The 27,666-nt window shown below is 54.5% G+C and overlaps 9 protein-coding genes across 9 annotated transcripts; 5 read left to right on the top strand and 4 right to left on the bottom strand.

Moving 5' to 3' along the window:
• Window positions 1-67: 67 nt before the first annotated feature.
• BDY24DRAFT_107164 (uncharacterized protein) lies at window positions 68-2,162 on the top strand. Its single transcript, XM_076635839.1, has 5 exons — window positions 68-125; window positions 231-275; window positions 361-517; window positions 593-838; window positions 947-2,162. The coding sequence occupies exons 1-5, from the start codon at window positions 113-115 to the stop codon at window positions 2,010-2,012; spliced, it is 1,527 nt and encodes a 508-aa protein (XP_076495649.1). The 5' UTR covers window positions 68-112; the 3' UTR covers window positions 2,013-2,162.
• Window positions 2,163-2,556: 394 nt separating this feature from the next.
• BDY24DRAFT_352748 (uncharacterized protein) lies at window positions 2,557-6,911 on the top strand. Its single transcript, XM_076637744.1, has 15 exons — window positions 2,557-2,610; window positions 2,677-3,511; window positions 3,598-3,654; window positions 3,730-3,895; window positions 3,964-4,077; window positions 4,155-4,232; window positions 4,323-4,607; window positions 4,686-5,045; window positions 5,140-5,433; window positions 5,506-5,941; window positions 6,013-6,155; window positions 6,237-6,396; window positions 6,459-6,516; window positions 6,587-6,718; window positions 6,789-6,911. Exons 2-15 carry the CDS (start codon window positions 2,742-2,744, stop codon window positions 6,841-6,843), a joined length of 3,108 nt encoding a protein of 1,035 aa, XP_076495650.1. The 5' UTR covers window positions 2,557-2,610; window positions 2,677-2,741; the 3' UTR covers window positions 6,844-6,911.
• Window positions 6,912-6,919: 8 nt separating this feature from the next.
• Window positions 6,920-10,586, bottom strand: BDY24DRAFT_393066 (uncharacterized protein). Its single transcript, XM_076641003.1, has 4 exons — window positions 10,123-10,586; window positions 9,177-9,957; window positions 8,855-9,099; window positions 6,920-8,764 (listed from the first exon to the last, which is right to left on the bottom strand). The coding sequence occupies exons 1-4, from the start codon at window positions 10,495-10,497 to the stop codon at window positions 7,109-7,111; spliced, it is 3,057 nt and encodes a 1,018-aa protein (XP_076495651.1). The 5' UTR covers window positions 10,498-10,586; the 3' UTR covers window positions 6,920-7,108.
• Window positions 10,587-11,912: 1,326 nt separating this feature from the next.
• Window positions 11,913-13,008, bottom strand: BDY24DRAFT_393069 (uncharacterized protein; the record flags this gene model as incomplete). The annotated part of the gene is made up of 2 exons (XM_076641004.1): window positions 11,913-12,805; window positions 12,879-13,008. Coding segments are annotated over 2 exons (759 nt in total), but the record flags the coding sequence as incomplete, so codon positions are not given.
• Window positions 13,009-13,538: 530 nt separating this feature from the next.
• On the top strand, window positions 13,539-16,413 carry BDY24DRAFT_393077 (glycosyl hydrolase family 79 C-terminal domain-containing protein). Its single transcript, XM_076641005.1, has 12 exons — window positions 13,539-13,658; window positions 13,756-13,812; window positions 13,902-14,156; window positions 14,234-14,487; window positions 14,570-14,652; window positions 14,725-14,791; window positions 14,873-14,967; window positions 15,042-15,123; window positions 15,208-15,273; window positions 15,345-15,411; window positions 15,492-15,608; window positions 15,693-16,413. The coding sequence occupies exons 1-12, from the start codon at window positions 13,576-13,578 to the stop codon at window positions 16,372-16,374; spliced, it is 1,908 nt and encodes a 635-aa protein (XP_076495653.1). The 5' UTR covers window positions 13,539-13,575; the 3' UTR covers window positions 16,375-16,413.
• A 66-nt stretch (window positions 16,414-16,479) lies between these two features.
• On the bottom strand, window positions 16,480-20,169 carry ASE1 (Ase1p). The gene is made up of 11 exons (XM_076641006.1): window positions 19,880-20,169; window positions 19,721-19,788; window positions 19,532-19,619; window positions 19,123-19,442; window positions 18,709-19,044; window positions 18,424-18,573; window positions 18,108-18,255; window positions 17,841-17,977; window positions 17,652-17,753; window positions 17,442-17,579; window positions 16,480-17,364 (listed from the first exon to the last, which is right to left on the bottom strand). Exons 1-11 carry the CDS (start codon window positions 20,109-20,111, stop codon window positions 16,756-16,758), a joined length of 2,328 nt encoding a protein of 775 aa, XP_076495654.1. The 5' UTR covers window positions 20,112-20,169; the 3' UTR covers window positions 16,480-16,755.
• Window positions 20,170-20,258: 89 nt separating this feature from the next.
• On the top strand, window positions 20,259-22,778 carry RAX1 (Rax1p). The gene is made up of 5 exons (XM_076641007.1): window positions 20,259-20,475; window positions 20,579-20,668; window positions 20,852-21,429; window positions 21,575-21,884; window positions 22,062-22,778. The coding sequence occupies exons 1-5, from the start codon at window positions 20,371-20,373 to the stop codon at window positions 22,299-22,301; spliced, it is 1,323 nt and encodes a 440-aa protein (XP_076495655.1). The 5' UTR covers window positions 20,259-20,370; the 3' UTR covers window positions 22,302-22,778.
• ULA1 (Ula1p) lies at window positions 22,740-25,949 on the bottom strand. The gene is made up of 13 exons (XM_076641008.1): window positions 25,808-25,949; window positions 25,428-25,487; window positions 25,230-25,333; window positions 24,984-25,147; window positions 24,796-24,910; window positions 24,595-24,714; window positions 24,352-24,521; window positions 24,128-24,274; window positions 23,995-24,054; window positions 23,584-23,917; window positions 23,256-23,502; window positions 23,014-23,145; window positions 22,740-22,928 (listed from the first exon to the last, which is right to left on the bottom strand). The coding sequence occupies exons 1-13, from the start codon at window positions 25,891-25,893 to the stop codon at window positions 22,901-22,903; spliced, it is 1,767 nt and encodes a 588-aa protein (XP_076495656.1). The 5' UTR covers window positions 25,894-25,949; the 3' UTR covers window positions 22,740-22,900.
• A 183-nt stretch (window positions 25,950-26,132) lies between these two features.
• BDY24DRAFT_393090 (uncharacterized protein) lies at window positions 26,133-27,531 on the top strand (the record flags this gene model as incomplete). Its single annotated transcript, XM_076641009.1, has 3 exons — window positions 26,133-26,340; window positions 26,441-26,572; window positions 26,646-27,531. 3 exons carry the CDS (start codon window positions 26,133-26,135, stop codon window positions 27,257-27,259), a joined length of 954 nt encoding a protein of 317 aa, XP_076495657.1. The 3' UTR covers window positions 27,260-27,531.
• Window positions 27,532-27,666: the final 135 nt, after the last annotated feature.

The raw sequence follows: 27,666 nt of genomic DNA on the forward strand, positions 1-27,666 counted from the left end.
GGAGTGACGAGCTTTCGATTGAAGCCCCGCTGTGAGCTCGCTTCTTCTTCCTTCCTTCCCTCCATACCATCAGCATCGAAGAAGTTCAGTTCTGTTTGGGATATACTCGTAGATGGCCTTCCTAGGTAAAGCGTTCATCATCGGCTCTAGGAGCGAGGTCGCTTTACATCCAAAGAGAAGGGAAGCTCTGCTGACGATGCCTTCCCTCTGATCCTTCCTCCCTCCCTCAGTTCCTCTCCTTCTTCCTCCCATTCTCGATGCTACAGCCAATCTCGGTCAGTTCGATCTCCTTTTCCGTCTCCAAAAGGTATCAACTCTCGGTCTGACTTTTGCCTTTCGCTTTCCTCGCAAATCTTCTAGCCCTAGGAATCTCCAACGTCGCCCAATCCTCCTCCTCCTCCATCAGCTTCCAAGTCGGGAAACACGTCTTTTCGACTAACAAAGGGTTCCCCATGCCTTACCTTCCTTACGAATTACGAAGCAAAATTATACTTATGGCCCTGGAGGAATCGAGGGCGTGAGTTCCAGCTCTTCTTCCCCTGTGGAAGGTTCGACCTCGAGCTCACACTTCCTTCCTTCCTTTCTTCTCCAGTCTCATCCTCCCTCCTCCCCTCCTCCTCAACCCACACCAACCCCTTACAGAACGTCAGATCGCTAATCTTCAAGCTCGATCCCCGCTCAACCCTGCTAATCCGAACTACATGAGCCTCGTGGGAGAGAGGAGATCAGCGAACGGGTACCCTATCTCGTCTTGGAGGTGGTTGAAGGTTTCGAGGGAGTGGTGGTCGATTCTTAGAGCGGAACTGTGGAGGGACTGTGTTGTTGGAGGGTATGAATCGTGAGTTTGGAGGTTTCTTGGGATTTGAGGAGGGGAGGGAGGGAGGGGAGGGGAGGGACGCGTCGTCGAGTTGACCCCTCTGTGTTTCCCTTCTTTCTTCCCTCCCAGATGGTTCAACTTCATGCTTCTCCTCGACAACCCGGACTTCCACGCTCTTCCTTTCGTCAAGACGCTTTCGCTCTTGGAAGGATACGGTCAGCCAGCGGACATTTGTTCGTCCTTTCTTCCTCCCTTGGTCCCTCTCCTTCCGCGTCGTTTTTCCCTTCTCATCGTCCTCCTTACTTCCTTCCTTCCAGACAAAATCCTCCTCTCCCCCTCTCTCAAAAACCTCACCTCCCTTTCCCTCCTCCCAACCTTCCCCATCCCCTCCTCCCCTTACTCGGAACCTCCACGCGCCTTCCCCTTCGGTCTCCAACTCATCCCTCCTCGACCCAAACTGGAAATCATTAACATCGGTTTACCCATCGATCTCGTCACCAACGAAGCTTCGAGGCAACATCTGGCGAGACTCAGGCCCAAGCAGCTTGGGTTGACGTTCGTGCGACCGACGGTGGAGATCTTTGAGGAGCTGGAGAGGTTGTTGGGTGGTCCGAGATCGGGAGGGGGAGCGAGTAGAGAGGAGGAGGAGGAGGAGGAGGAGAGGAGGAGAAGGAACGGAGGGATCGAAGAACAACGAACTCGAACGGAAGTCCTCAGTCTCCGCTACATCCCACCCATCGACCGTCCGTTGATCGACCCACGCGTCTTCATCTCCGACGCCCTTCGATCCTTCCCTCGCATCATTATCTACCTCCCTCGATTCACCACCTCCCTTCGAATCCCCTACCTAGGCGATTGGTCCCCCAACTCCCCTCCCACCTCCTTCTCCCAACGCGTCGTCGACCTTGTCGCGTCCGACAACGAGTTCTGCGATGGGAGGATCAGCGTTTGGTTGGTTGGGGACGGGTTAGATACCGGAGGGGATGAGCGAGCGGAGGAGGAGGAGAGGAGGTTGAGTCGAGGAGGGAGGAGGATCTGGCCTGTTGTTGAGGAGGGGTTAGAGGAGAGGATGGGTGGGTTGACGATGCTGGAAAAGGGCAAGGGGAAGGGGAAGAGTGAGGTTTGGGAGAGGCAGACGGATTTGAGGTTGTTTGGGGGGTTGATCGGGGTGAGGATGGAGAGTAAGAAGCACTGAAGGGGAGGAGATGAGGACGGCGCGTCCGTTTCTTTGCTGCTCGCAGCTTTAGTTAAGGACGCAATCTCGTAGCTTCTTCACCTCCCACCTCTTTTACACGAATAACGAATTTGATGATATGCCTCGGAGCTTGGCCGCTCGAGACAGAAGTGGTCGAGCGATTTCCTTCAATATTCTCGACGCGTTTGGTTACAGAGCGACCCAAAGCACGATGTTTTGCGACTTAAGGTTGATGTTCTCTTGAATCAGGGCATATCGTTCGACGGCGAACTGTTTTGGGAACAGCAAGAACCATGGAAAAAAGAGAAGGAAGGCGGGTGTGAGCTCGAGCTCGGAACCCCCTCCGATGCTCTCGACCTCCTCCCCTTTTTCACTTTGCAGTGTACTGACTTTCTTGAGCTCATCTTGAGTATCTTCAGGTGAACGTGGAAAATTCGGTGTGGCCATGATCGATAAAGAGGTAAAGGAAAGGGAGTGATGGTTTGGGGGCTGACGAGTTTCGACCTTGACGACCTCTCCTTTCCAGCTGGCCTCTTCTTCCCTCTCAACGGCCAGCAACGAACATCTCGACTTTTTGTACCCTCCTCTATCCTCCAGAGTCAGTAATTTCCTCCCATCCTTGGAACGAGAATAGTGCGATGCAGACGGTCTTCTGCGAACGAAGGAGCTGAGCTCCATTCTCTCCTCCCTCCTCCCTCCCTCTCTCAGCTTCTCCCTCCCTCCCTCTCGATGCCCAAGGTCAAATCTTCCAACTCCAAATCCAATCGATCAACATCCTCTACGTCCCCTAAAAAGTCCACTTCCTCCTCTTCGAACCAATCCAGCCTCACCTCGTTCTTCAAACCGCCTCCTCCTCCACCAGCTCCATCGAAGCTCACCAAATCGAAAGGGAAGGCCAAATCGAAGGAGCACGACGTTATAGACCTCATCTCCGACGATGAAGGAGACGATGCAGGAGTCAGGGAGGAGACAGATGAGGAGATGGCTGCTAGATTGGGCAGGGAGGAGCTTGAGGCAGCAGGAGGAGGAGAAACGGTACCACAGAAGAAGAGGAAGATCGAGCTCAACGAACCTCTCCCTTCTTCCTCGACCTCGTCCTCTGGACCTTCCAAGAGCTCACAGGTCAAGAGAGAAGGGTCCCTACCAAACTCACCTCCAAAGAAGATCCTCAAGGCGTTCCCAATGTTCGACAAAGCAGCCCCTCCCACCTCCTCCTCCTCCGAGCCCTCCTCGTTGCAACCTCCAGCGTCACCCTCGACTTCCAAACCTTCGCCGTCGAAAGGAACCTTCACCACCACCTCGAATTCAGCATCTACATCCAAGCTACCTCTTCCAGTGTTCCCCGATCTCGACGTAGACCCTCTTCTCTTCGATCCCGAGTCCGTCGACGTGCGATCCTGGCCTGGAGGCAGAGTCACCTACGCGTTTCTCGTCGAGAGCGGATTCGTCAAGATCGCTGCGACGAAGAAGAGACTGGTTATTGGTAGGATTCTCACCAAGTGAGTTGGCTCTGTTTGCGGCTGTCCTTCTCGATCTTGAGTTCTGAGACCTGACGAACGCGACCTTCTTTCTCTTCTCATCTCAGTCTCCTTCGAACGGTCACCTTCCACGATCCTTCTTCACTCATTTCGACCATCTACCTGTACAAATCTTAGCCTTCTCTTTTTCTCACTTTAGACGTCGCTGACCTCGACCGTCTTCTTTTCCTCCTACATAGCTTCTCGAATCACATCTACCCCTCCTACACTCCTTCTGCGGATCTGGGCGTAGGATCGCAGATCATCTCTGGAGCTCTGAAGTCAGTCACGGGTCTCTCTCAGGCTGCGTTGAGGAAGCTGGGAGACAAGCTTGGTGATGGAGGGGACGTCGCTTTCGAGGCGAAGGTGAGTTTGTCACTCCCGTCCTCTCCCTCTTCAAATCGCTGATCTTTTGAACGCTTCTTTCGTCACAGGTCAACGTTCGGACTATTGTTCCGCCTCCGCCTCTCATTGCTTACAAGGTCTACGGAGAGCTCGTCAAGCTGGCTGGTTTGAAAGGGACGGGAGTCAACAAGCTGAAAGGAGACGTTCGTCCGATCTCGTTCCGTCTTTCGTTCTACCTCATCAAGAACTGACACCTTGCTTATTGCGTCCTCTCTTACAGATCGTCCAAAAGCTACTCGTATCGGCCAAAGGCGAAGAGGTCCGCTTCCTCGTCCGAACGCTCGTTCAGAACCTTCGAGTGCGTCCATCGTTTTCTCTCTTCGTCGTCTCCCCTCTTCTTCTTGCCACTCGCTAGAAACTGATCGTGTGCTGTTCTGTCAATCTGTAGATCGGAGCTGTCCGACTCACCCTAACCACCGCTCTCGCTCGAGCTTTCACCCTCACTCGTCCTCCTCTTTCGAACGGTCTCGATCATGATGCCGACGCGTTCTTTTACCTTCCCCAGTCGGCTCGAGCAGGCGTGACCTCGACTTCTGAGGTGGTGGTTGGGAAGGGAAAGGGGAAGAGCAAGAGCAAGCAGTCGGCTCAGGAGGTGAAGGTTCGAGAGAGGTGGAAGGCGATGTGCGAGGAAGCTGAGAAGCTCATGCGACGCGTCTACGTTCGACATCCAAATGTCAGCTGCTCTTGTTCTCAGCATGATTTCCACTTCGACGTTCGACAACTAATTCCCTTCGATCCTTCTTTCGACCAGTACGACCACATTACCTCCGCTCTCCTCTCTCCTGGATCCCTCTCCTCCCTCTCCTCCCTCGTTCCTCTCACCCTCGGTATCCCTCTCTCCCCGATGCTCGGCTCCATCACTCGATCCCTCGACGACGTCTTTACTCGACTACCGGATCTCGCCTTCACCAGCGAAGCCAAGCTCGACGGTCAGAGGGTTCAAGTTCATCTGAGGGTGGTTGATGCGGACGAGGAAGCGACGATTCGAGAGGAAGTTGGGAAGGGCGGTTGGTGGGGCGAACATCCATCGAATGAGCAGGGATTGGGAGGGAAGAAGAGGAAGCTGTTTGTGAGGTTGTTTTCTAGGCATCTGGAGGAGATGACCGAGAAGGTGAGTTTTGATTCATAGCTGGAGCAGACGACGCGTCGCGTCGAATCCTTCGCTGACTCCGCTCTGCTTTTTCGCTAATCTCACTTCCGATCAGTACCCCGATATCATCTCGCTCCTTCAGCTCATACTCGCCAACCCTGTCCCGCCAGAACTTTCTACTTCCCCTCGACCTCCCGCTTCCTCACCCGAGACGATCAATCCTCTCTTTGATCTCAAGGAAATCACCTCCTTCATCCTCGATGCCGAAATCGTCGCCGTCGACAAGGCGACCGGAGCCTTCAGGACCTTCCAGGAACTCAGCAATCGAGCGAAGAAAGACGTTCAAGCTGCAGACGTGAAGGTCGGCGTGGGAGTCTTTGCTTTCGACCTGATGCTGCTCAACGAAGTCGTGAGTCCGAGCTCATCTTCACAGCCCTCGTCTTTCGTTGACCTTCTTTCCTCCTTTCTCTCCCTATTACAGCCCCTCCTCGACGAACCTCTCCGACTTCGCCGTCACCTCCTTCGAACTCTTCTCCCTCCCTTCGACCCTCCTCCGTCCGCCACCTCGTCGTCCCTCGTCGCTCGATTCGATCACGTCCAAAGCATCGACTCGACCTCTCCCGAAGACGTCGCTGCTTTCTTCGAGGAGTGCGTCAAGAAGAAGGCTGAAGGCCTGATGGTGAAGCTCTTGGACGGAGTCGGGAAGGCTGGAGATGGGTTCGAGGAGGACGAGCTTCAGGGGAAGGATGGGAAAGGGAAGGGTAAATTGAAACCCGTTGTCGTGGAGAGTGACGAGGAGGACGACGGAGACGGGGATGATGCGAGTGCAGGAGAGGAGGAGGTTGGACCTGGGTCGACCTCGTCGCCGAAGAAGACAACCGGGAAGAAGAAGGCTCTTCCAGCGACTTACCAGCCCGGTTCGTCGATATCTCTTCGCTTCGTTTTGAACCTCGAAGTCGCTGACCGTTATCCGTCTGTCTTCCTCCAGACGTTCGTTCTCTCGGATGGCTCAAAGTCAAGAAGGACTACATCGAAGGAGGAATCGGAGACTCGCTCGACCTCATCCCAGTCGGAGCTTGGCATGGAAATGGCAGGAAAGCGGGGTGGTGGAGCCCGATTCTGCTCGCTTGCGTGAGTCTGTCGCGTCGTTCCCTTTCTCACCTTTCTCTCGTTTCGTCTCGATCTGACGCGTCTTCCCTCCCTCTTGAACAGTACAACCCCGACTCTGGAATGCTCGAAGCCGTCTGTAAATGTATCTCTGGATTCTCGGACGCGTTCTACAAGGAACTCAAGGCTCGATACCCCGAAGAAGGAGAGTCCGACGTCTGCTGGAGGGGAACGAAAGCGAACGCTGGGAACGTCGACAGCAACGGTTCGTTTCTTCCCTTTCTCATCCACTTCGAGCACTCAGCTGACTTGACGTTGTCATCACAGGACTCATCCCTGACTTTTGGTTCAAGCCTTCTGAGGTTTGGGAGATCAAAGGAGCCGAGTGAGTCGAGATCGACTTCGTTTCGAGAGACTCTGACGGAGCTGACCTTGCTTTCTCTCTTTCTTCGTAGCATCACCCTGTCGCCAGTCTATCCAGCTGCAATGGCTTCCTTGGGTGCCGAGAGAGGACTGAGCATTCGGTTCCCTCGCTTCATCAAGATCCGAGACGACAAGGGAGTCGAGGAAGGAACGACTAGTGATCAGTGCGTTTGAATTTCCCCTTTCTCTCACTTCGGCCCCCTTACTGACCTCGGTCCTCCTTCGACCTTCCAGATTCGCCGACATGTATCGAGCTCAGTCGGGAGAGGGCGATGGGATGGACGATTGAGAGACGAGCGGAAGCCGTCGCGTCGTGTTACGATTGAAACGAAATGATCCCATGCTCTTGCTCTTCGCATCGAGATCAGAAAACTTGTTAGATATTGCGTGTGTAAATCGTGTATCGTTAAAGGTCGTGAGTGTGTATGTAGAGCAAGGGTGATCTAAAAGAGCAAAGGAAGGAAGCGAAACGGAAACTAGAAAGAAAAGCACGAAGCAAAGCAACAGCGACGAACGACGATCAGAAGATAAACAAAGCTAGAACTACCTCCCTCCTATCGATCCAACGTCAACCTCCCCGTCGTCGACAAACTCCTCTGATACCCAGGTCTCGTCCTCTCTGCCTTCGATCCGCTCGTCAGATCGTCGAAGAAGCCTCCAGCCTCAAACATCGGGAATCCAAAGAGAGGTCGACCTTGAGCCGGAGCAGGACTGAGTGGTAGATCGTCCTCCGCGTCCGAAGGGGGGGAAGGAGGGCTTCGAGACTTGACTCCTCCTGCTGTCGAAGTGGGTCCCGACGTTGCTCCTCGAGGCGTCTGATCTCGATCTCGATTCTCCTCCGTTTCTCGAAGAGCTGCTTGTTTTGACCGAGAAGAAGCGTGAGCACGCATCCCTTTTCCTCCGACGTGGGTGGAGGATCCGGAGTGGGTTCCGTGGGAGGAGTAGGAGTTGTCGGAGATTCGACCTGACGAACGACCTCGAGGACGTTCGTCTTCCTCGAGGTGGCCTTCGGTCGGTGAGGGGATGTCGACGGCTGCTCTTCGAGAGGAGGAGGTGACGGTTGTGGGTGAGGATGTGAGGTTGGATGTGGAGGGAGGAGCGGAGGCAAATTGGAAGGGAGGTGGAGGGGAAGGTGCGATGGAGAAGGCTGAACGAACGGCTGCGAGAGCGAGAGGGTCTGAGAGGTGAACGAGGATGAAGGGCTCGACTGGTTGACCGGGCGAAGGGTAGGGATGTGTGATCGGGTGGGAGAGGTTGGAGTGGGCTTGAGCGTGTTGATGGGAGACCTGCCGAGAGGAAGGAGCTCGTTCCGTCGTGGTGCTGGAGGATCGAAGACCTGAACTCGACGAAGCTCGAACTCTGGACGTCGTCCGACGATGGCGAGGAAGAGGGAGTGGGGTTGTGGCTGAGGGAGTTTCGAGTTGGTTGACGTCCGAGGAAGAGGTTGCGGAAGCTCCTGCGGTGGTGCTGTTCGACGAGTTCGACGTGTCCGATCCCATTCGTGCGACTCTCCCTGGCGACCTGTACCTCGCTCCCATCGACTCGGTTCCCTCTCCGATCGACATCTCTCTCTCCCTGGCAAGACTCTCTGTTCGTCCTCCGACTCCTCCGCCAGCCCCACTTCCACCGCTTCGTCTCCCTCGCCGACTCTGACTCCTCCTTCGTCTTTCCTCGATGCCCATCTCCCCTCCTCTCGACGAGCTTGGAGCAGGAGCCGAGAACCTGAACGCGACGAAGAAGACGAGACAACGTTTCCGATCCTTCCCTCCCTCCTTCCTCGACCCGCTCTGACTACGCTTCCCGTTCTTGACTCCAGGATCGAGAGGAGTCCGAGAGGTTGGAGGAGTCGAAGCTGAGCGAGCAGAGGTCGAAGATCGGAAGAGGGACGTGAGGAACCCTCCTGGTTCGAGGGGGAGAGGTCGAGGTGCGGGAGGGAGAGGTGGAAGGACGAGGACGCATTGGAGGATGTCCAGCGGAGGTTTTTCGGGTTGGAAGGAGGATGAGGTGATGAAGGAAGATTTGGGGAAGGACGAGGAGGGTGTTGAAGGGTTGGAGGAAGAAGGAGTGCTGTGATCGGAGCTCGAAGTCGACGCGGACTGGTAGGGAGAGGAAGGGTTGGAGGAAGGATTCGAGTAGCTCGGGTAGTTGGGATCGGAGTGAGGGTTGGTGGATCTGGTGTGGTAGAGGATGTTGGCTGAACGAAGGGCAAACTGAAAACGAACGAAGGAAGACGACGAGAGATGGAGATCAGTTCCCGTCCTTCGAGACGCGTCCAGATCCGAAACCGAGACGCTGCTCACCTTCAGAAACGAAACAACCTTGACGGGATGCTGATCTTCAGGATTTCGTAACACGATCGTCGAGCTCGCTGGCGGTTCCTTCTCCGGGGCGAGAGGCTCGTCGTAGACGGATCGTTGAGGAGAGACACCTTTTGGGATCGGACGAGCGGGAGACGACGTTCGAGTTTCCGTTTCGAGTGGCGGAGGGACTGGGTAGATGGGGAGGGTGTATTTAGGAGTAGTAATTCCGAAGGTGGTTTGCTTGACTGGAAAACAAGGGAGGAGGAGGGGAGGGACGGTCAGCTCAGCTCTCTCAAAGAACGAAGCGAAACGCTTGACTCACAATCTCGTCCTTCCGTGTAAGATCCAACCTCCCTCTTGACCTCTGCCCCAACATCATACTTCTTGAACGCTTCCATCCTCCTCTCCCCGTCGATATCCAGAAACGACCTCAACACCTCCCTCAACTCCCTCCCGTTCTCCCTCCCTCGACCGACCTCCAACCCAGCCAACGCGTCCTCGACCCTCCCTCTCATGACCGCCAAATTCGTGTGCGACGTCCCTAGAGGATACCTCCTCCCCGACCAGCACCTCAACACCGTCAGAGCTATGCACCAGACGTCGATTTCCGGTCCCCAGTAAGTCACGACGCCGACGGGGAGACTGAGGGACTTGACGATTTCGGGAGAGTGGAAGGCGGGACTTCCACAGCAAGTTGAGAGCTTTGGAGCTGAGAGCGAGAAGTGGGTTGCTAGACCTAGGTCGATGAGGGTGATGTGACCTGTTGAAGGGTCGGCGAGGACGTTCTCTGGTTTGATGTCTCGATGGCAGACGGAGGAGGAGTGCATCGCGTCTCGAGCGACGGAGACGAGTTGGTTGAGGATGTGTTGAACGAGGGAGATGGGGAGGCGATGATTCGGGTAGGAGAGGCAGAGGGTGTCGAGGGAGACGTGAGAGGGAAGGTACTCTTCCACAAGGTAGAAGTGACCTTCCGTCCGAACCGTTTCGTAGACCTTGACGAGGTTGGGATGAGGAGGGAGTTGAGCGAGGAGAGCTGGTTCTCGAATGAGTCGAGAGGCGATGAGAGGATGATGAGGATGGAGAGGTGTATGTTTGATGGCGAACTAGAAAAGGAAAGATATGAAAAAAGAACACCAGGTCAGCGTTCTAGAAGGTGGGGCAAAGAGAGAGCGAAGGGAGAAGGAGGAGGGAGCTCGAGATAAGAAACGACGCGGGTCTTGCCAACTCGTCTCCCTCCCATCTCACGCTCCTACAGCTCTGAAACTAACCTCTTTCCCTCCCTTTTCTGCTCTATATACGACTGAGAATTTCCCTCTCCCGAGCCTTCCTCCTCCTACGACTGTGTAGTCTGCGACTCCTCGTTCGAGCAGAGCGTCCGGAGAAACGACGTTCTCAACGGGAGGGATCGTCTTCTGGTCGCAGATGAGATCCCAGTCCGCTTCAGGAGTAGCGTAAGGCGATAAGGTGGTCGAGGAGGAGGGAGTAGGAGAGGTTTCGAAGCCAGAGGAAGTCGAGGAGGTTGAGGGAAGGGGAGGAGGAAGGAGAGGGAGCTCGAGCTGAGCAGCTCCTCCGCCGGGGTATTTATCTGCTGTTGAGGGAGGAGGAGCTCGAGGTTTGGAAGGTGGACGATGAGGACTGGCCATGAGGCAGAGATAGAAGGGGAGACCAAGAAAGAGAGAGAGAAGCTGAGCCTCGATGGTGGTTGGGAGTTGAAGGGAAGGAAGGGAGGAGGAGAGGGTCAAGGTCTTCTTCCTGATAGCGATTTGATCTCCGTCTCTCCCCAGCTTTCTTCTCTCCTCACAGCGTCATGTTCGCTTCCCAAAAACGCTTGTAACTCCGAGCTAAGTAGGAAGCGCGAGAGAGAAGTTCTTCCGAGATCTCGAATCTCGGATCAAGCAGTCTCGCAAACCTTCCGACGACCCGTCTCGGATCCTTTCCCTCTCTCTTCTTCTTCTCTTCTCTTTCCCCCGCTTCCCTCTTCTCCTGTATTGAGTCCGCGGCCAGCCTTTTTTATCCAACAAGGCAAGGATGACCTCGAAAGGATGACCCTTCAGATTTGTAGAACACTTCAGAGAGACAGGATTTTCAATGCAGAAATCGCGTCGCTGGAATCGTTAGATTGCCTCGAAACGGGGTTCAGATCACGACGCGTCTAGTCTCAGCTGTTCCAGCAGTCTTGTTCGGCTCTTCGCAGTCTCTCTCATCTGTATGTTAACGCAAGCCCGAAAAGGGCAGATCCGCGAGCTCCGAGGGTTGGGAAAGCAAGCTGAAAAAGAGGAAAGGCAGGGTTCCGACGCGACTTCCCTTGAGACCGACAGCTCAAGATCTTCTCTCGCGAAAGTAGCCGCTGAGACTTCTCAAGCTTCTCCTCAACCGAATTCTAGAACTCCCTCCGCATATACATCATCTCATTCATCTGAACGAGCGAAATCTCACCAAACTGCAGCTCCGTCGCAATCGCTCTTCGTTTCTCCTCAGCGGATCTTACATTGAAACCTCGCCTTCCACTCCACTTCCCGCTAGACCGAGGCGTCTGAAGGTTGCATTCTGCAGAGCATCTTGAGATTGAGCGAGTATGCTAGGCCTCCGACGAGGAGACAGCAGAGCTGAGTCGGGAGGGGAAACAAACGCGTCGTGATCGCGGGGAATCAACAACGGTGTCAGGCTGCTCCTACTCTTCCTGCTCTAAGCGTCCGATGAAACGAATGTAATGAGATGAGATCAAATTCTCTAAATGTTTATAGATCATCTTATCTTCACCACGGTGCCTTCCGACTTCACAACGACAACCTCATCGACGACTCTCCGCCGGCCTGAACTTCTTCTTTCAAAATATCCAGCAGAGCATGTGCAGAGAGAGCTGAATGAGAAACAATTTCATTTGAGATGGGTGAAAGAACAAATGGGTACGAAACAAGCTGGACAAAACAGCATTCTCCCTCTCCGACCTTCGACGCGTCGGCAACCCTCTTCTCCCTGCTTCCTCTGCTCTCGATCGCTCATCAACCACTCACACACTCCTCCCCAAACCATACAAGACACCACCTCCTCCCTTCAGCCTACAGCTCCAAAACCACGACCTCGACGACGACCTCCAACTCTCCCAACTCCTCAATCTTCCCTCGAAGGACGGACGCGTCCTTTTCCGAATGAGTCCCGAAGATGAAATTCTTCACGTTCCCGGTATTTTCGTGGATGTGGTCTCGTCCTTCGGGGAGGGAGGGATGCTGGAGGATCGAGGCGAGAGTGGGGAAGATGGTTTCGAGGAGGGAGGGAGGGAGGTCGAAGGGGAAGTCGAGTTGGAGGCGAGGAAGTTTGGAGATCAAGCTGAGTTTGTTGGAAATCGAGGAGAGGAGAGAGGAGAGGTCGTGGAGAGGAAGACGAAGGGTGAGGAGGTGGTTGGGATGAGCGAACGAGTCGTCCTTCCCGTCGAAACAATGCCAGAGAAAGGAGAACACCTCGGCGACCTCCTTCTGGGTGAACTTCCATAACACCAAAACGATTTCTGAAAATCTCGTTCCAACGTGCAAGAGAGAGGAGTAGCAGTCAACAAGAGCGACAAGACGGGCCTCTGCATTGATCCACACCGACCGCGTCTCCGCTGTGACCAAGGCCATCGACGTCGACCCAGACGACTCGCTGAGACTTCCTGATGGGATGGTAGTGGTCCATGTCGGTGGAGCCTATAGCAAGTTTCAGCGTGACCTGGTCTCGAGTGTCGAACGCGACCTGTTGGTAGAAGAGAAGCTGAGCGATGTCCTTCCATCGACGACAACCGAGTTGAAGACCGACTGGGTTGCAAGGTTTCGATCTGGGAGGAGGATCTACGAGTCCGAGGAGAACGTTCGAGTAGTGGTACAAGTGGAAGGGTTGGTGGAGATGGTGAAGGATCTCGGCGAGGATCTCGTTCGGGAAGAGGTCGAGATCGGAGGGAGGACGAGGAGGGAGGATCTGTGATGTGGGGGAGAAAATTCAGCTCGATTCAGTGTACAGGCTCAAGAGAAGAGAAGAAAACAAAACTAACTTTGGTAGCAGAAGATCGAGGTTTGTAGGAAGACGGGAAGAACGAAGACGACGACGAGGAAGCGAACGAGGAGACAGCGGTCGAGCGAGAGGGAAGTCCAGCGATGGGTCGAGTTCCAGAGTTCCAGGACGACTACGGGTCGAAGAGATGTTCATAAGTGATGCGTAAGCCCATCCATAAATCTCAAGATGTAGAAGGGAAGGAGAGAGGAGAGGCGGAAACGAGACGAACCTCTGCTCCTCCTCCTCCTCCTAGTCTCTCCGCCCCTCCCTTCAACCTCTCGACCTCTCGCTCCAGGGATACGACTCGATCCTGAAGGGCAGAGTTTCAATTCTTGAGATCTTTGTTCTCGGCGAGGAGGGCTCCTCGTTCCGCGACGATGTCCTGGGACGATCAGAGATGAGCAGAAGAGGGAAGGAAGGAAGTGAGCTCGGGACCCTCCTTCCCACTACGCCCATCTCTCTCCCTTGAAGAACCCAAAGCGAACGAGTCAAGCCTCACCTTCCATACCTCATCTGCGAGTTCTTGAGCGTGAGTAGTTGAGTGCGAAGACTGCATAGAAGGGAAGGGGGAGGGGGAAGAAGCGGGAAGGATTGGTGACCGTTGGTGAGCTCGAAATAGAGAGAGGCCCTTCCTTCTCTTCTTTCTTCGCACAAACGCCCACTACCAAAGGACAACATTTTCCTAAATCCTTCTGATGCGCTTATATACTTCGGCCTCAGTTTCGAACATACGGGCGGACGATCGTTCGAATGGAGGCTCTTCCTTCTACAAACCAAGGTGAGCTCGAGCACGACCTAGACGTCCTCCTCCCTCTATTCTCTTTTTCTGTCTCTCGTGGCTATCCTTTGAGCTGACTCCTCTTCTTTTGCTTCAGATCAACTTCAAGACCTCAGCGTCCTTCCAGAAAGATCAAATCTGGGCCTTGTAAATCGTACGACCTCACTCCTCTTCCTTCTCCCTCAGCCCTTCGAGACGCCTTCCTGATTGAGTCCTCCTGTTCCCTTATGTCCTTACGATCAGAGCATGCCCGTCTCTTCTGGTTCTAGCCTCGATTCTCTCGATCTTTCCCGTCATTCAGGCAGCAACCCTCGACCTCTCCTCCCTCCCCTCGACAACCCCAGCCAACGCATCCCAACCTCTCTCCTCCCACCTCCTCGCTTTCTCGATCGAGACCTCTTTTGTTCAGGACTTCCTAGGGAACGAAACCAACCCCAACACGCTCGTCCTCAAGCTCATTGGCAACATCGAGCAACGAGCTGGAGCGGTCGGTTTCCGGTGCGTCTTCCGTTGACTTCTTTTCCCATCCCCTCTCGCGACTGATCAACCCTCCTCGTTCTCTCTGTCCTTTACAGACCTGGAGGGATCACAGCCGATTCCGCTATCTTCTCTTCGTCCGTCATCAACTCTCCCGTCCTCGACGAGTCGCCCTCAGGAGGAATCTTTCGCACCACGTTCGGTCCTTCTTTCTACTCCTCCATCAACCTCCTCCCGAACACAACCCTCGTCGTTATGGATCTGAACTTTGGGAACAATTCGTACGCGACTGCACTTGACGAGGCCAGAGCCGCGGTCGCTGGATTGGGTTCGAGGCTGGAGGCTCTTGAGCGTAAGCCGTTTTCTCGCATCTCTCCTCTTCGACGAACGACCGAAGCCTTCTCCTGACACCCTCTCTCCCCTCACTTGTTTAGTTGGAAATGAGCCTGATCAGTACAATTCAGCCCAACGAGATCTCTCGACCTGGGGAGCCCAAGAATACGTGTCCGAATTCGAGGTGAGTCTCCGACTTCTCCTTCGTCGTCGCGCTCAATCAGGCCTCGCTGACTCCTTTCCTGCATCTGTTCAGTCTTGGTCGACGAATCTCACCTCTGATCTCGATCTCGCTAAACCATTCTTCCAAGCAGGGGCCTTCTGTAAGTTGAAATCATCGCCTTTCGCCTCACTCGAATTCTCGACTCCTCCGCTTCCCTCGTCTTCCCTCTTCTTTTGTTCAGCCAAGGACCCTACATCGACCGCGCTTCTGACTACTTCTCTAATCGTAGACGCTGGTATCGCCGATGGAGGCCTTGTCAAGACGTTCAGTCAACACGTACGTCCGTTCTCGACCTGAACCTTCGACGCGTCTCCTCTGACGCTCTTTTCATCGATCCTCGACTCTCGCAGATGTATCAATACTCAACCTGCGACACGGATAGGAACGCTCTCGCGACCTTAGAGGCTCTGGTAAATCATGAGAACATCACTGGTTCGTACAACGGTATTCTTGAGTTTCGTCTCCCTTTCAGCTCTGACTTGACTCTTTCCCGATCCCTTGCCTTCAAACCCTCAGCCTACGTCGATCTCTGGAAACCCCAAGTCGCTTCAGCTCAAAGCGTTGGAGCTGAGCTCGTGATCGGTTCGTTGGCTTCCACTTCTCTTCGCCTTCGTCTGAGCTGACCCTCAACCCTCTCCTCGTTCGTGCTTCAGGCGAGTTCAACTCTATCTCTTGTTCTGGGAAACAAAACATATCCAACACCTACGGTCAAGGTCTTTGGTTTGTTTTTTCTTTCTCTCGCTCCAGGCTCCGTCACATCGACTCACCTTCGTTTTCTTGCTTTTCTCCTCTCCGCCCAGGCTCGCCGACACGATTCTCTACTCAGCCAGTATCGGGATCACTCGGATGTACTCTCATCAGGGAGCTACCCTCGTCGCTCAGTCTTCGGATCAAGCGAACTCGCAAGGATACTCGTGGTGAGTCGCTTTGTTTTTCTCGTCTCCATCTCGATCGATCTCACTCGCTTCTCCTCTCCTTTTCCCCTTCCTTTCTTCTCACAGGTACGACTTCGTCTACCCTCTCTCCTCCGATCGTAATGGACCAGCTACCGCGACGCCTTCCTACCCAGCCTACCTCCTCCTCGCCGAAGCCATCTCTCCACCCTCCTCCAACGCGTCGACCCTCCAAATCGTCTACCTCCCTCAATCAACCTCCTTCCCCGACCTCGCCGTCTATGCTCTTTACACCTCCTCATCAACCCTCGCTCGGCTCGTCTTCCTCAACCTCGGAGCTGAAACCATCGACGTCTCACTTCCAACCTCCACGGCGGTCGGGAAGAAGATCAAGAGATTGAGTTCGACAACCTCAGAAGGTGGGAGCGTCGTGCCCGAGGACGCGACTTGGAACGGGCAGAGTTTCGCTCAGGGCTACGCCATTGGGACGGAAGGATCAGAGGTCGTTGCTTCGAATGGATACGTCGAGATTGGAGCTTGGGAGGGAGTTGTGGTGTTCTTGGACGGGGGAGGAGAAGGCGACGCGACGACGGGGACGACGGGGACAACGACGGCTGCCTCGACTGGAAGTGCGACTGGAAGCCCATCAGCTCCTTCGGGGACCGGAAGTGCAGCCGAAGGAAGTGAGAGCAGCTCCGGTGGGAATAGAGAGATCTCAAGAAGTTGGGGAAGGCTAGTCTGGTTGGTAGGAGGGGCGGTGGGAGTGATGTTTGCTTTGGACTTTTGCTAGATCTAATCGGCTGTCAAGTATCTCTTCGTTCTCCTTCTACAAGATGAGTCGCAAGGATAACCTTCCCACCGAGGTTTTCACTGGCTTCCTCGTCTCGAAACAGAGCAGAGAGGAGATGTCATCAAAGAGCGAAGCGAGAGAAACGTAACGTGAACGAGGCAAGGAAAGAAGAAAGAGTGGAGGCGAGGATATCAAGCAGAAGAGATAGCGGAGAACAAAGACGAGCGTCGAGCAGATCGAAACGAAAGAGAACCAAAACAAAACCGAATGGAGAAACAAAACGAAACCGAAAGGAAGAACGCGTTCCAATCGAACGAACCGATGCCAGGAAGCAAACCAAACCGAAACCGATCGAACCGAAAGAAAAGACCAAACATCAAGCTAGAAAACCTCATCACTCTCCTCAACAGGCGAGCTCCAACCCTCCGTATACGTCGGCAAGCCTGCTCCTCCTCCTCCTCCTCTCCCAACGACGCTCATCCTCGGCTTGAAACTCTCCCTCCGAGGATTGGGTCTCACCTTCATCCCCAACCCCGACTTTCCACTGACGCTACTCATCCCACTCACAGACCTCCCGGCACCCGCACCAAACACGTTCCAACTGCCCTCCCCTCTCGCCGAACTCCCCAACACCGGTCCACTACTGCTCGAACTCGCAGTCCCACTGCTGTAACTGCTGAGCGTATGCGAAGAAGTGGTGCTGTTGCTTGTTGTACGAGGCTGAGGGAGTCGACAGGCTGTAAGACCTGGAGTTGCTGACGCCGTCGTCGAACGAGGAGTGGGTCGAGCGATGGAGGAAGGAGTGACTCGTTTGAAGGCTTTGGCCGTGAAGGCGAGAGGAGTGGGAGCGTCTTTGCGTTTGACTGTTGAGGAGAGGGAGGGAGTTTGGGCTTGGGTTCGGGAGGAAGGGGTATGGGATCTGGCGGAGGGGGTTTGGGATCGGGAAGCTGCTGAGGAGGTTGAGGTTGAGGACGGACCGGAGCGGGAGCGCTGTAGACGCGAGGAGAAGGAGGGGGTGAGCACGGAGTCGAAGAAGAGGCTGGGGAATGAGTAGGAGGCAGACGTACCTTCCTAGCTTCCCTCTCTGCTTCTTTCGCGTCGATCCCAGCTTGAATGACCTCGAGGACGCGTTCTCCGTTGACCATGAAAGCTCGAGAGTTCTCTTCTTCCCAGCGAGGGAGCGATACGAGAAGATCGTGTTCGAGCTGGAAAACAGAAACAAGAGTCAGTGCGGGTCCGTTCGCGTCGAGACGAGGGAGAAGCGAAGCTCAACGAACCTTGGGTTTGAGCTGCTCGACTCTCTTCCTGGCTCGTTCCTCCTGAAGCATCTGACCTGGACGACCTCGACCGGTAAGACGACTTGGATCCTTCGACGCTTCCTGTTGAGGTCGAACTCATAACGCGTCAGTCGTTTCTCGAGGAGAAGAACGAAAGCAAGACGACGCGACGCGACGATTGAAACTCACCAACAGCTCCCTCTCCTCCGCATCGATACTCCTCCACTTCGCCACCGTCTTCAGCAGCTCCCGCTTTGAATCCGCCTCCTCCTGGAGTCTCGAGCATTCGTTCTCGTGAGCGAGGAGAAGCTCGTCCGAGTAGTTGTCTGGGTGGAGTTCAATCGCAAAGCGAAATCAAAGTCAGCACCATACCCTTCTGCTGCCTTCATGTTCTCCCCACTCTCCTTCCTCTAGCCCAGTCACCCCATCAAACGAGAAGGTCGTCGCAAAACTCACAATCCCAAAACGCTCCAAAAGCCTCCCTCTCCTCCTCCCCAAGCATCAACTCGTTCTGAAGCTCGACAATCTCCTTCCTCACTCCCGTTACGAATACCTCCATAAACTCAATCTTGAGGGCTAGCATTCGGGAAAGCTCGGTTTGATACTGCGGACGAAACGAAGGGAAGAAGAGCGTCAGGGTGAGAACAAAACGAGAACGACGCGTCCGTCCCTCCCACTCCCTCAACCCAGGGGGACGTGCTCGAGAACTCCCAAAGAGGAGAGAGAAGAAGGAAAGGAAGATGGAAAGATGGAAGGGAAAGCGTCGACGTACGTTCTTAACCGTCGCCTCTGAACTTCCTCGATTCGCCTCAACAAACTCGTTTATGTGCTCCGGGTCGACGTTCAACCTGCACCATAACGGCTCCAGATCGTCGTAGATTTGTTGGATCTGTTGTTCTCGATGGGATTTGAGTGCTCGGATCTGTGTGGACAAGGAGGGGAAGGGAAGAAGACGGAGAGACGCGTCGAGGTCAGCCTCGAGCTCGTCCGTTCGTCCGTACCCTCCTTCGCGAGAAGCAGAGGGCAAGCTGAAAAGGGAGACGACCGAACTACTGACCTTCTCAGTAACGCCCTCCACCCAACCCAACAATCCCTCCCCCGGCTCCACACCCTCCAACCCTCCCTCCTCCAAATCCCTCGGATCCACCTCTTCCGGCAGCGTGTCCGCCCAATTACACAACCCTTCCACGACAGCATAGTATCCCCTCTCTTCCTCCGATTGAGGTGGTGGCGGGGTCGGACGAGCTGGCGAGGGCGAGAGCGGCGTGGACGGTTGGGAGGAAAAGGAGGAGGGCGAAGGAAGAGGGTAAGGGAGAGGGATGGAGAGGTCTACCTCGGGGAGGATGTCGAGGAGGGAGAAGAGGAGGGTTCGGAGGTGGGAGAGGAGGGAGAGCTGTAGAATACAAGGCAAGGAGGGTGTGAGTCGGAATGAAGAGAAGAGAAGAGAGAAGAGGGAGAAGACGAGACGAACCCGTTCTTGTTCACCCTTCTCAACAAGCGACTTGAGTTCTCCAATCCGACTCTCACTCGCATCCTCCCATACGCTGGCTGCTCCTTCCAGATCTTCCATGGATGCTGATGAAGGGAGTTTGGGTTTGGATGCTGCTGTAGAAGGGACTCCGAGTCCTAGAGCTCGGTGGGTCGTAGTCGTCGTCGTTGATGGTTGGGCTGCTGTGGAGGAGGAGGTCGAAAGAACGCGTCCTTTCGGGTGTAGAGGGAGGACGTAAGATGGAGCGAGGGAGAAGCTAGAAGGGAGGATCTTGGTGAGAGTGGAGAGTCGAGAGTTGAGAGCTGGAGCGAGGAGGAAGCATACAATCGGGTCAGTCGAGTGAAGGAGACGGGAGGAAGGGACGGCAGAATGAGCTCTCTCTCGCACGCACCTTTGACCTCTTCGATTCGGGCTTGATAGACAGGAAGAAGTTCTTGGTCTCGGTAGGTTTCGAGGAGGGCGAATCGTTTAGGGAGAATCTGTACGAGAATGAAGGAAAAACGAAAGAAGATGAGCTCGAGAGGATGGGGTCTTCACTCAACTCGAAGGAGGAAGGGATGAGTTTCGGAAGGGAACGCACCTCTTCTCCTCGCATCCATCCACTGAGATCTACTACTCCTCCTAGAGCTCGTCCTATAAACACGCATTCTGTCGGAGTTCGGAAAAGTATGCAAAGAAAGAAGGAGAGGGAGTCAATCAGCTTCGTTCGTTCTCTTCGTTGTTGACGTCTTCGCCTCACCTTTCCTCATCCCCTCTACTCTACTCCTCCAGTCTTCTACTTCCGCTGTTCGTTCTGAAATGATGGCTTCCATCTCTGCTCTTACGGCATCCTCGATTCGATGAAGATCCAGAGCGAGCTGCTCCTCGGGAAGAGCGATAAGGTGGTGAAGGGACTGAAGGTGCGGAGTGTTGGATTCGAGGAGGGAAGACAGGGAGGCCAGAGGGTTCGGAGGAGGAGGAGGAGGAGGCATCCTGGGGAAGGGGGGAGAGAGGAGAGAAGAGAGAGTGTACGCGCTTCGAGGTTCTTCGTATAGAGAGTGATGGGCGTTGGAAGGGAGAAGAAAGAGAAGACAAGATCAGCCGCGTGCCTTCCTCATTTGTTTCTGCTTCCGTGCCCTCCTCCTTGAGCTTCGTCCTTTCCTGTTTCGTTTCAATCTCAACCACCACCCTCTTATAGACTCTTCTCCTTCTCCTCCTCCTCCTCCCTCCCCTCCCCTCTCCTCTCTCTCCATGGTCTTCCCTTCTGCTCCCAACGGAGTCCGAGACCGCCTTCCCACCCTGGACGAGGTCCTCCTTCGAAAGACTCGTCCTCCCGTAGATCTCTTCTGCTTCTACGTGAGTGTTTTCTTTCTTTCTCCATCAACGTTAGAAGAGTGCATACAGCCGCTCTAGATGGTTGGCTCGTACTGATCTATATAGCCTCGTCTTCTCGCTACAGATCTTCCTTCAACGAGAAGGGAACGAGGATTCGTTGGATTTCTGGCTGGACGTTCATCAACACGAGAACTTGTGTAGAGCTTACTTCAAGGTGAGTCTGAAAGCTCTGTTCCCTCTTTGCATATGTTCATACATGCATACACTCCTTCCTCAACTCTCCCTATTCTCGAGCTCGTTCTCTCTCTCTCGCTCCCTTCCCTTCCTCCTCCCTTTCCAGACCCTCTCTCCTCTCTCCCCTCGCTGACCCTCCTTCTCTCCTCCTTCTCCCTTCTAGGACATCCGCAAATCCGGTAGATCCCTTCGCGAGGAATGGCCTCAATACTGGAACCAAGCTCTCTCCTCGGGATCCTCGTACGATCAAGCAGCAGGAATCACCGCCAAAGATCGAGCGTCCTACCACTCGGACCCGGAGAACCATCAACACTCGTTCCCTTCGAGTTCAGAGAAACAGCAGCAACAACAACAACAACAGCAACCTTCGTCGACTTCGGAGTACTACGACGAGAAGAAGAGGGAGCGAAGGGACACGGAAGCGGGAGTCAGAGGGTTGGACGCTCCCCTGAGGAGGTTGGACGGAGGAAGGGCCAGTCCCGTCGAAGGGGTGTTTCCTAGTGGAGTGCAGTCTCAGCAGCAGGGAGGAGCTGGAGCAGGAGCTGGAGGAGCTGGAGATCGAAGGAGTGGAGGAGCCTGGGCTGGATTGGGAGGGATCGGAGGGAAGAGAAGAAGCGGAGGAGCAGCGCCCATGGTCATTCCTAGGTCGTCTGCGATTACGAGAGGAGAGTTGTTATTGAGTGCTGAGAGGATCTACGCTAGATATCTGCTGCAGGGTGGAGAGAAGGAGATTTATCTACCGTGAGTTCTCGTCTTCATTCGTCTTGACCTACCTTCCTTCCGAAGTTGAGCTCGCGAGCTCACCCACCTCTCCCTTCCTCCCTCTTCTCCTTCCTCTCTTCCCTCCCTCTCTTCACCTCCCCATCTCCTTCACCAACTACCCCAGCCCCTCCCTCCGAATCAACTCCTTCCCTCTCCCCGCCCAACTCTCCCACACCGACTCCACCTCCCTCCAAACCGACGCTCAATCCCTCGCCTCCGTCCCCGACATGTTCCTCAACCAAAAAGCCTACGTTCACACCTGTCTCGTCCAGGACGCCTTCCCTAGGTTCCTCCGAGCCAAGGCGTTCGGAAACTTGACTCCCGCGACGGCGTTCGTGAGGATGCTGCTTGGGCTGTTGGTGCTTTGGGGTGGTCTGGTCGCCGCGTTGTGTTTTGTGTTTTTGGATATCAAGCCTAGGAGCTTGAGGTTGACTGTGAGTCCTTTATCTCTTTATCGTCGTCTATCTTTCTCCTCGTTCCTGTTTGAGGACTCCGACTCTCTCGAGAGAGACGACCTCGACCTTCGAACCGAGCGCTGACCCTCCCACCCCTGCCTTATCCTTCCTCCTCTCCGTCCCATTTCCCTCCCCTTGTTCCTCCCATTCCAACAGCTCCTCGTCCCCTTCTACCTCTCCTCCCACCTCCTCCTCTCCTCCCTCTACGCTCTCGACCCTCTCCTCGTCCTCCTCTTCAACAAATCCGAAACCACTCCGCTCCGACACCTCCCCCTTCAAGAAGTCTACGTCAGGAAACTGCTGAGGAAGCGAAGCTTGGGGTTGGAGCTGGCGATACTGGTGCTGATGGCGGTGGGGCTGTTGATTTGGTACTGGATTCCGGGACATAGGCTTTAGAGGGGTGGTGAGGGAGGGGATGGAGGAGCGGGTCGTTCGTTCGTGCGGCCGTTCGTTTTGTTTTCTCTAACTCGTCTGCTCGCTTTCCATTCTATAGCTGTTCCGGACTTCGTAGGGTTTCTTTTCTTTGCTCGTTCTCCCACTCTCTCTCCTCCTCTAGGTTCTCGATCTCTTCCCATCGTGCAACCCTCGTTTTCTTGGTTTCTCCTTTCGTTCCGCTCGGCTACCTCCATCTCTCGTTTCGTTCACCCACCTACCTTCATCGACTCTGCTATGCTTCACCACCTCCACACACCCCTTTCGTACGTCTCGTTTACACTTCGTTCGCTTGCTTGCTTTCGTTTCGTTTCGCTTCGAGCCTTCGACGCGTCGTCTTCTTTCTTGCCCTTAATCGCTACTTTACTTCAACCAGCCTTTCGCTTTTCGTTTTTCGTTCTTCTCTCTTTTCATGCTCTTAATGATCTTCTTGCACTTCTACTCCTATGAACCAGAGAGGATGACGTAGAAAAGCATGTGGACGACTCGACCCCAAATGCGCTCGACGCGTCTCCCCTCCTCCCACTCTCAAAGAGACCCCAACCAAAACCAAGCGACTCTATCTAGAGCTCGTACGCTCCGGTCCCTCCTCTGTTGATCCAAAGTCCAAGGAATAAGACGAAAGGGGGAGTCAGCCGCCCGAAGAGGACGAAGGACAGCGAGACGAGAAACGAACCGAATGAGATCGATCACAGCTGTATTGTTGAGAGGGATGTACTGTTCTGTCAACAACTTGATAGCCTCCTGAGCGACGACTCCTCCAAGGTAAGCAGCCGTGGTAGGGAGGTCGGACGCTCCTGCTCGGACGCTGAGGAAACCCGAAAAAAAAAACGAAGGAAGGGAGAACGAAGGTCAGCGTCCTCCCTTTCTCTCTCTCTCCTCCTGCTCCCCAGCTCGAAAACGAAGAACAGGACTCACATCTCCCCAACAGCATCCTTCACAGCCTTCGGCAGCTCGTCCTCCTTCACCCAACCCTGCGAAACCAACAAATCCTCAGCGAATCCTTCGACGATGCTCGTGTCCTTCTCGAGGTTGGCGGTCGATGGCGTTCCAGGGTAGCGAGAGTGAAGAGCGTAGAACGCGTCGGAAGCTCGGAAGGCGATGTACTGAACGATGGGAGGTGGAATGTAAGGGACGTTCCAGTCTGGGTCGGGAAGGAAGGACACTGGTTGGACGAAAAGGTACGGAGGACGCGTCGAGCTCGGGTCAGTCACGTCCCCTTTCCCTTCCTTTTCATGGGACTCACTGATCGTCTCCTTGTTAAACTCCCCGTCAAGCTCCCTCTCCTCTCCCAAACTCCTCCCTCGGAAAACCTTCAGTCCACCCGCATTCTTCACAAACTCCTCGATCTCACTTTCGTCAATCGCATCCTCGTCCAACCCAACGTTCTTCAGCACTTCCGCCAGACAGATCTTGATGGATTCGAGATCCTCCTTGGCTTTGGCTTTGTAGATGGACTGAAGGTCCACGTAGGCGGAGGTGGAGGATTTCATGTCGGGGAGGGAGGCGGAGACGGGGAGGTGGGAGGTGGTGGAGACGAAGGTTCGGAGAGCTCGGAGGAGGAGGAAGAAGGATTTAGACTGAGAAGGAAGAAGAGAAGAGGTCCAAAAAGTCAGATTAATGTAGAGTGAGGGAGGAAATGTGGGGAAGGACGTACGTTTTTGGTGACGTTCTCGCAAGCAGGATCGGAGAAGAGGTCTTGAAGGTCTTTGGGGATCTGCGAGAGCAAGAAAAGGTCGAGAACGTCAGTACGGGAACTCCCAGATGAGCTGAGACGGGAGAAGACCGACCTTGGTAACCTGAGCAGCAAGGAAAGCCTTCTCCTCAGCCTCGGCGTAATTCTCCTCGTCTCCGTGTCGTCGCGTCTTGGTGATGCTGGCGATGAACTCCTTCTTCTGCGACAGCTTTCCAGACCAGATGGGTTGTTTTCCGTCGTGCTGCTCACGAATAACGGAGGAAAACGGTCAGCGAAGAGTCGAAACGAAACGAAAGGAGAACATGAAAGGCAACTCACGCTAGATCTCCACTCCTCGAGAGCTCGGATGATGATGAGAACGAAGGGGACGTTTCCGTGATCCATCGAGTCAAGGGTTTCGAAGTTGATGGAGTTGGCGTAGGCGAGGAGGGCGGGGAATGGTTGATCGAGACGGAGGGAGACGAGAGAGGTGGGATGAGTGTCGACGACTGAGACGCGTCGAGAAGGCAGATCAGCCATCAACCAAAGAAGACGCTTCAGGAAAGATAAGACTGAACGAACTGGTGTGCTCCCTGATTTGAAGTCTGACGAGACCAACGAAGCCAGCGGATCGAGCGAGGATGAGAGGGATGTCGGGATGAGCACCAGCGGGAGTGGTGACGGAGGAGGTTGGGTCGCTCGCTGCAGAAGGAGAGACAGAGGGAGAAGAGAGTCAGGTCGACTTGGAGAATTAGGGAGGAAAGAAGCCAAGAATCTACTGACCGGTCCAAAGAAGAGCAGAGAGCTTTTCCTCGACGGCAGCGGGAAGGTTGACGGCGATGATGAGTGTAAAGTCGAGGAAGTACGAAGGGTCGGATTCGAGAAGAGCAGCGACGTCCTGAACGAGGGCGAATGAGCCGAGATCAGCGTCCCCTCTACATCAGCATGACGACACTGAGAATTCAACTCACCGCAAACTTTCCCTCTCCAGCAACTCCACTGTTGAGCTCTCGCAAGAATTTGGTCGTCTCCTCGGCGAGGGGCTTCTGAAGGGAGCCCGGCATCAGGAAGAAGTTTTGACCGATATCTTGAGGAGAGGTGAGCTTCTCCGAAAGGATCTCGAAGTAGCCGATTCCTGCAGAGGTCGAATCGAAGAAGAGTGAACCGTAAGAACGAGGAGGGGAACGAAGGAGAGGGAGCGTCTCGAGCCGACTGACCTGGAAGGACGAGGTTCTTGAGAGACTGAGTCCCTGTGGCTGTAGGGTTAATGAGCAAGACTCGAGCTCCTTCGAGTCCACCTTGACCGGATGCTCCCCAGAGTCTGTAGAAAGAGAGAATGAAAGGAGGGTGAGTGAAGGCGAAGAGGCCGAAGGAGGGGAGGAGATGGGGAGGAGGAAGGAAAGGCTGAAGCTCACCGAAGTTGGCGGTCGTATCGTCTCGTCTTCGCATCAGGTCGCTCGACAACAGGAGTGCTTCTGGTAGAGAGTGAGAGGGGAGAGACAGTAGTGGTCAATAAGAGAGAATGTATATAGATTCAGAGGATGGAAGGAGCGCTGGGAGATGGGAAGTGAAGGAGGGAGGAGCTGAAGGGAAGGAGAGAAGGTCGAAGGGGATCTCAACGAGAGAGAGGCTTAAAGCTTCTCAAATGAGATTCTTCAGAGCTCGTTTGAACTCCTTCCGCTTCCCCCCCATCGACACTCAAAAATAATCCCGCTCTACAGAGCTGCTTCTCATTTCCCAAAGCTGACTGATGAGCTCCTCCTCCTCCTCCTCCCCCTTCTCATGAGAGACTCACGATGAAGCCTCAGCGTTCCCGTTTCCGTTGGCGGCACTGTGCAGAACCTCGACAGCTGCGGATGGGACCGAGATTGCGTCGTCCATGCTGAAGAAAGAAAAAGGAAGGAGTTGGGAAAAGTGGAGGGTGGGAGAGGGAGGGAGGAGTCGACGAAGGTGAGCTTTCGCTTCGTTTCGTCTTCTCTCTTCCAACCCTCGAGTCTTTCAAGCTTTTTATCTCTCTTCCGTCGGTCTCGCTCGCATGAACTCATCTTCATCTCATACTCTCATCGACGATCTTTGGAAGGTAGGTCCAAAACGAAACAAAGCAGAGAGAGAGAGAGGAGATGGACGAGCTGACCTTCGCCTCCTTGCTCCTGCCTCTCTTGGTCGAAGGACATCTCCTCCGAACGAGAAGTTCTCCTCGCCGAAAACAAGGATCTCAAGAGTCGAAACTTTACGCTTCAGAATCGAGTCAGGACCTTGCAGGGGGAGGTGGAGAGGATGAAGAAGAGGGAGGAGGGGAGGGAGAGAGGAGGAGGAGGTCGAGGAGAGGTTCGTCTCGTTCCATCCGTTCTCCTTCCTTTCTTGAACAGGATCTGCGAAGTTGGGGCATTGCCCTGATGCTCTTTCTCAACTCTTCGATTGAATTCAGTCGTCCTGGAACTCTGGAAGTCGACCCATCGCTGGACTTCCCTCTCGCTCGACCGCTGTCTCCTCGTTCGCTTCCTCGTCGTCGTCTTCGTTCTTCCCGTCTTCCTACAAACCTCGATCTTCTGCTACCAAAGTTAGTTTTGTTTTCTTCTCTTCTCTTGAGCCTGTACACTGAATCGAGCTGAATTTTCTCCCCCACATCACAGATCCTCCCTCCTCGTCCTCCCTCCGATCTCGACCTCTTCCCGAACGAGATCCTCGCCGAGATCCTTCACCATCTCCACCAACCCTTCCACTTGTACCACTACTCGAACGTTCTCCTCGGACTCGTAGATCCTCCTCCCAGATCGAAACCTTGCAACCCAGTCGGTCTTCAACTCGGTTGTCGTCGATGGAAGGACATCGCTCAGCTTCTCTTCTACCAACAGGTCGCGTTCGACACTCGAGACCAGGTCACGCTGAAACTTGCTATAGGCTCCACCGACATGGACCACTACCATCCCATCAGGAAGTCTCAGCGAGTCGTCTGGGTCGACGTCGATGGCCTTGGTCACAGCGGAGACGCGGTCGGTGTGGATCAATGCAGAGGCCCGTCTTGTCGCTCTTGTTGACTGCTACTCCTCTCTCTTGCACGTTGGAACGAGATTTTCAGAAATCGTTTTGGTGTTATGGAAGTTCACCCAGAAGGAGGTCGCCGAGGTGTTCTCCTTTTTCTGGCATTGTTTCGACCGGGAGGACGACTCGTTCGCTAATCCCAACCACCTCCTCACCCTTCGTCTTCCTCTCCACAAACTCTCTCCTTTCCTCTCCTCGATTTTGAGCAACCTCCGCTTGATCTCCAAACTTCCTCGCCTCCAACTCGACTTCCCTTTCGACCTCACCCCCTCCCTCCTCGAAACCATCTTCCCCACTCTCGCCTCTACCCTCCAGCATCCCTCCCTCCCCGAAGGACGAGACTTCATCCTCGAACATACCGGGAACGTGAAGAAGATCATCTTCGGGACTCATTCGGAGAAGGACGCGTTGGTTCTTGGAGGGAAGATCGAGGAGTTGGGAGAGCTGGAGATCGTTGTTGAGGTTGTCGTTCTGGAGCTTTGAACAGGGTAATGGGGTGAAGGAGGAGGTACTGTGACGGTCCCGTTTGCTGGTGGAGTGCTGGAGGGCCGGTTTGGATGGAGAGGTAGCTTATGTCGTCGCTATTTTCGTTCGCTCGTCGCGTCCCCGTGG

The sequence above is a fragment of the Mrakia frigida genome, assembly GCF_051309035.1.
Source record: "Mrakia frigida strain ATCC 22029 unplaced genomic scaffold BDY24scaffold_20, whole genome shotgun sequence".
Taxonomy (NCBI): Eukaryota; Fungi; Basidiomycota; class Tremellomycetes; order Cystofilobasidiales; family Mrakiaceae; genus Mrakia; species Mrakia frigida.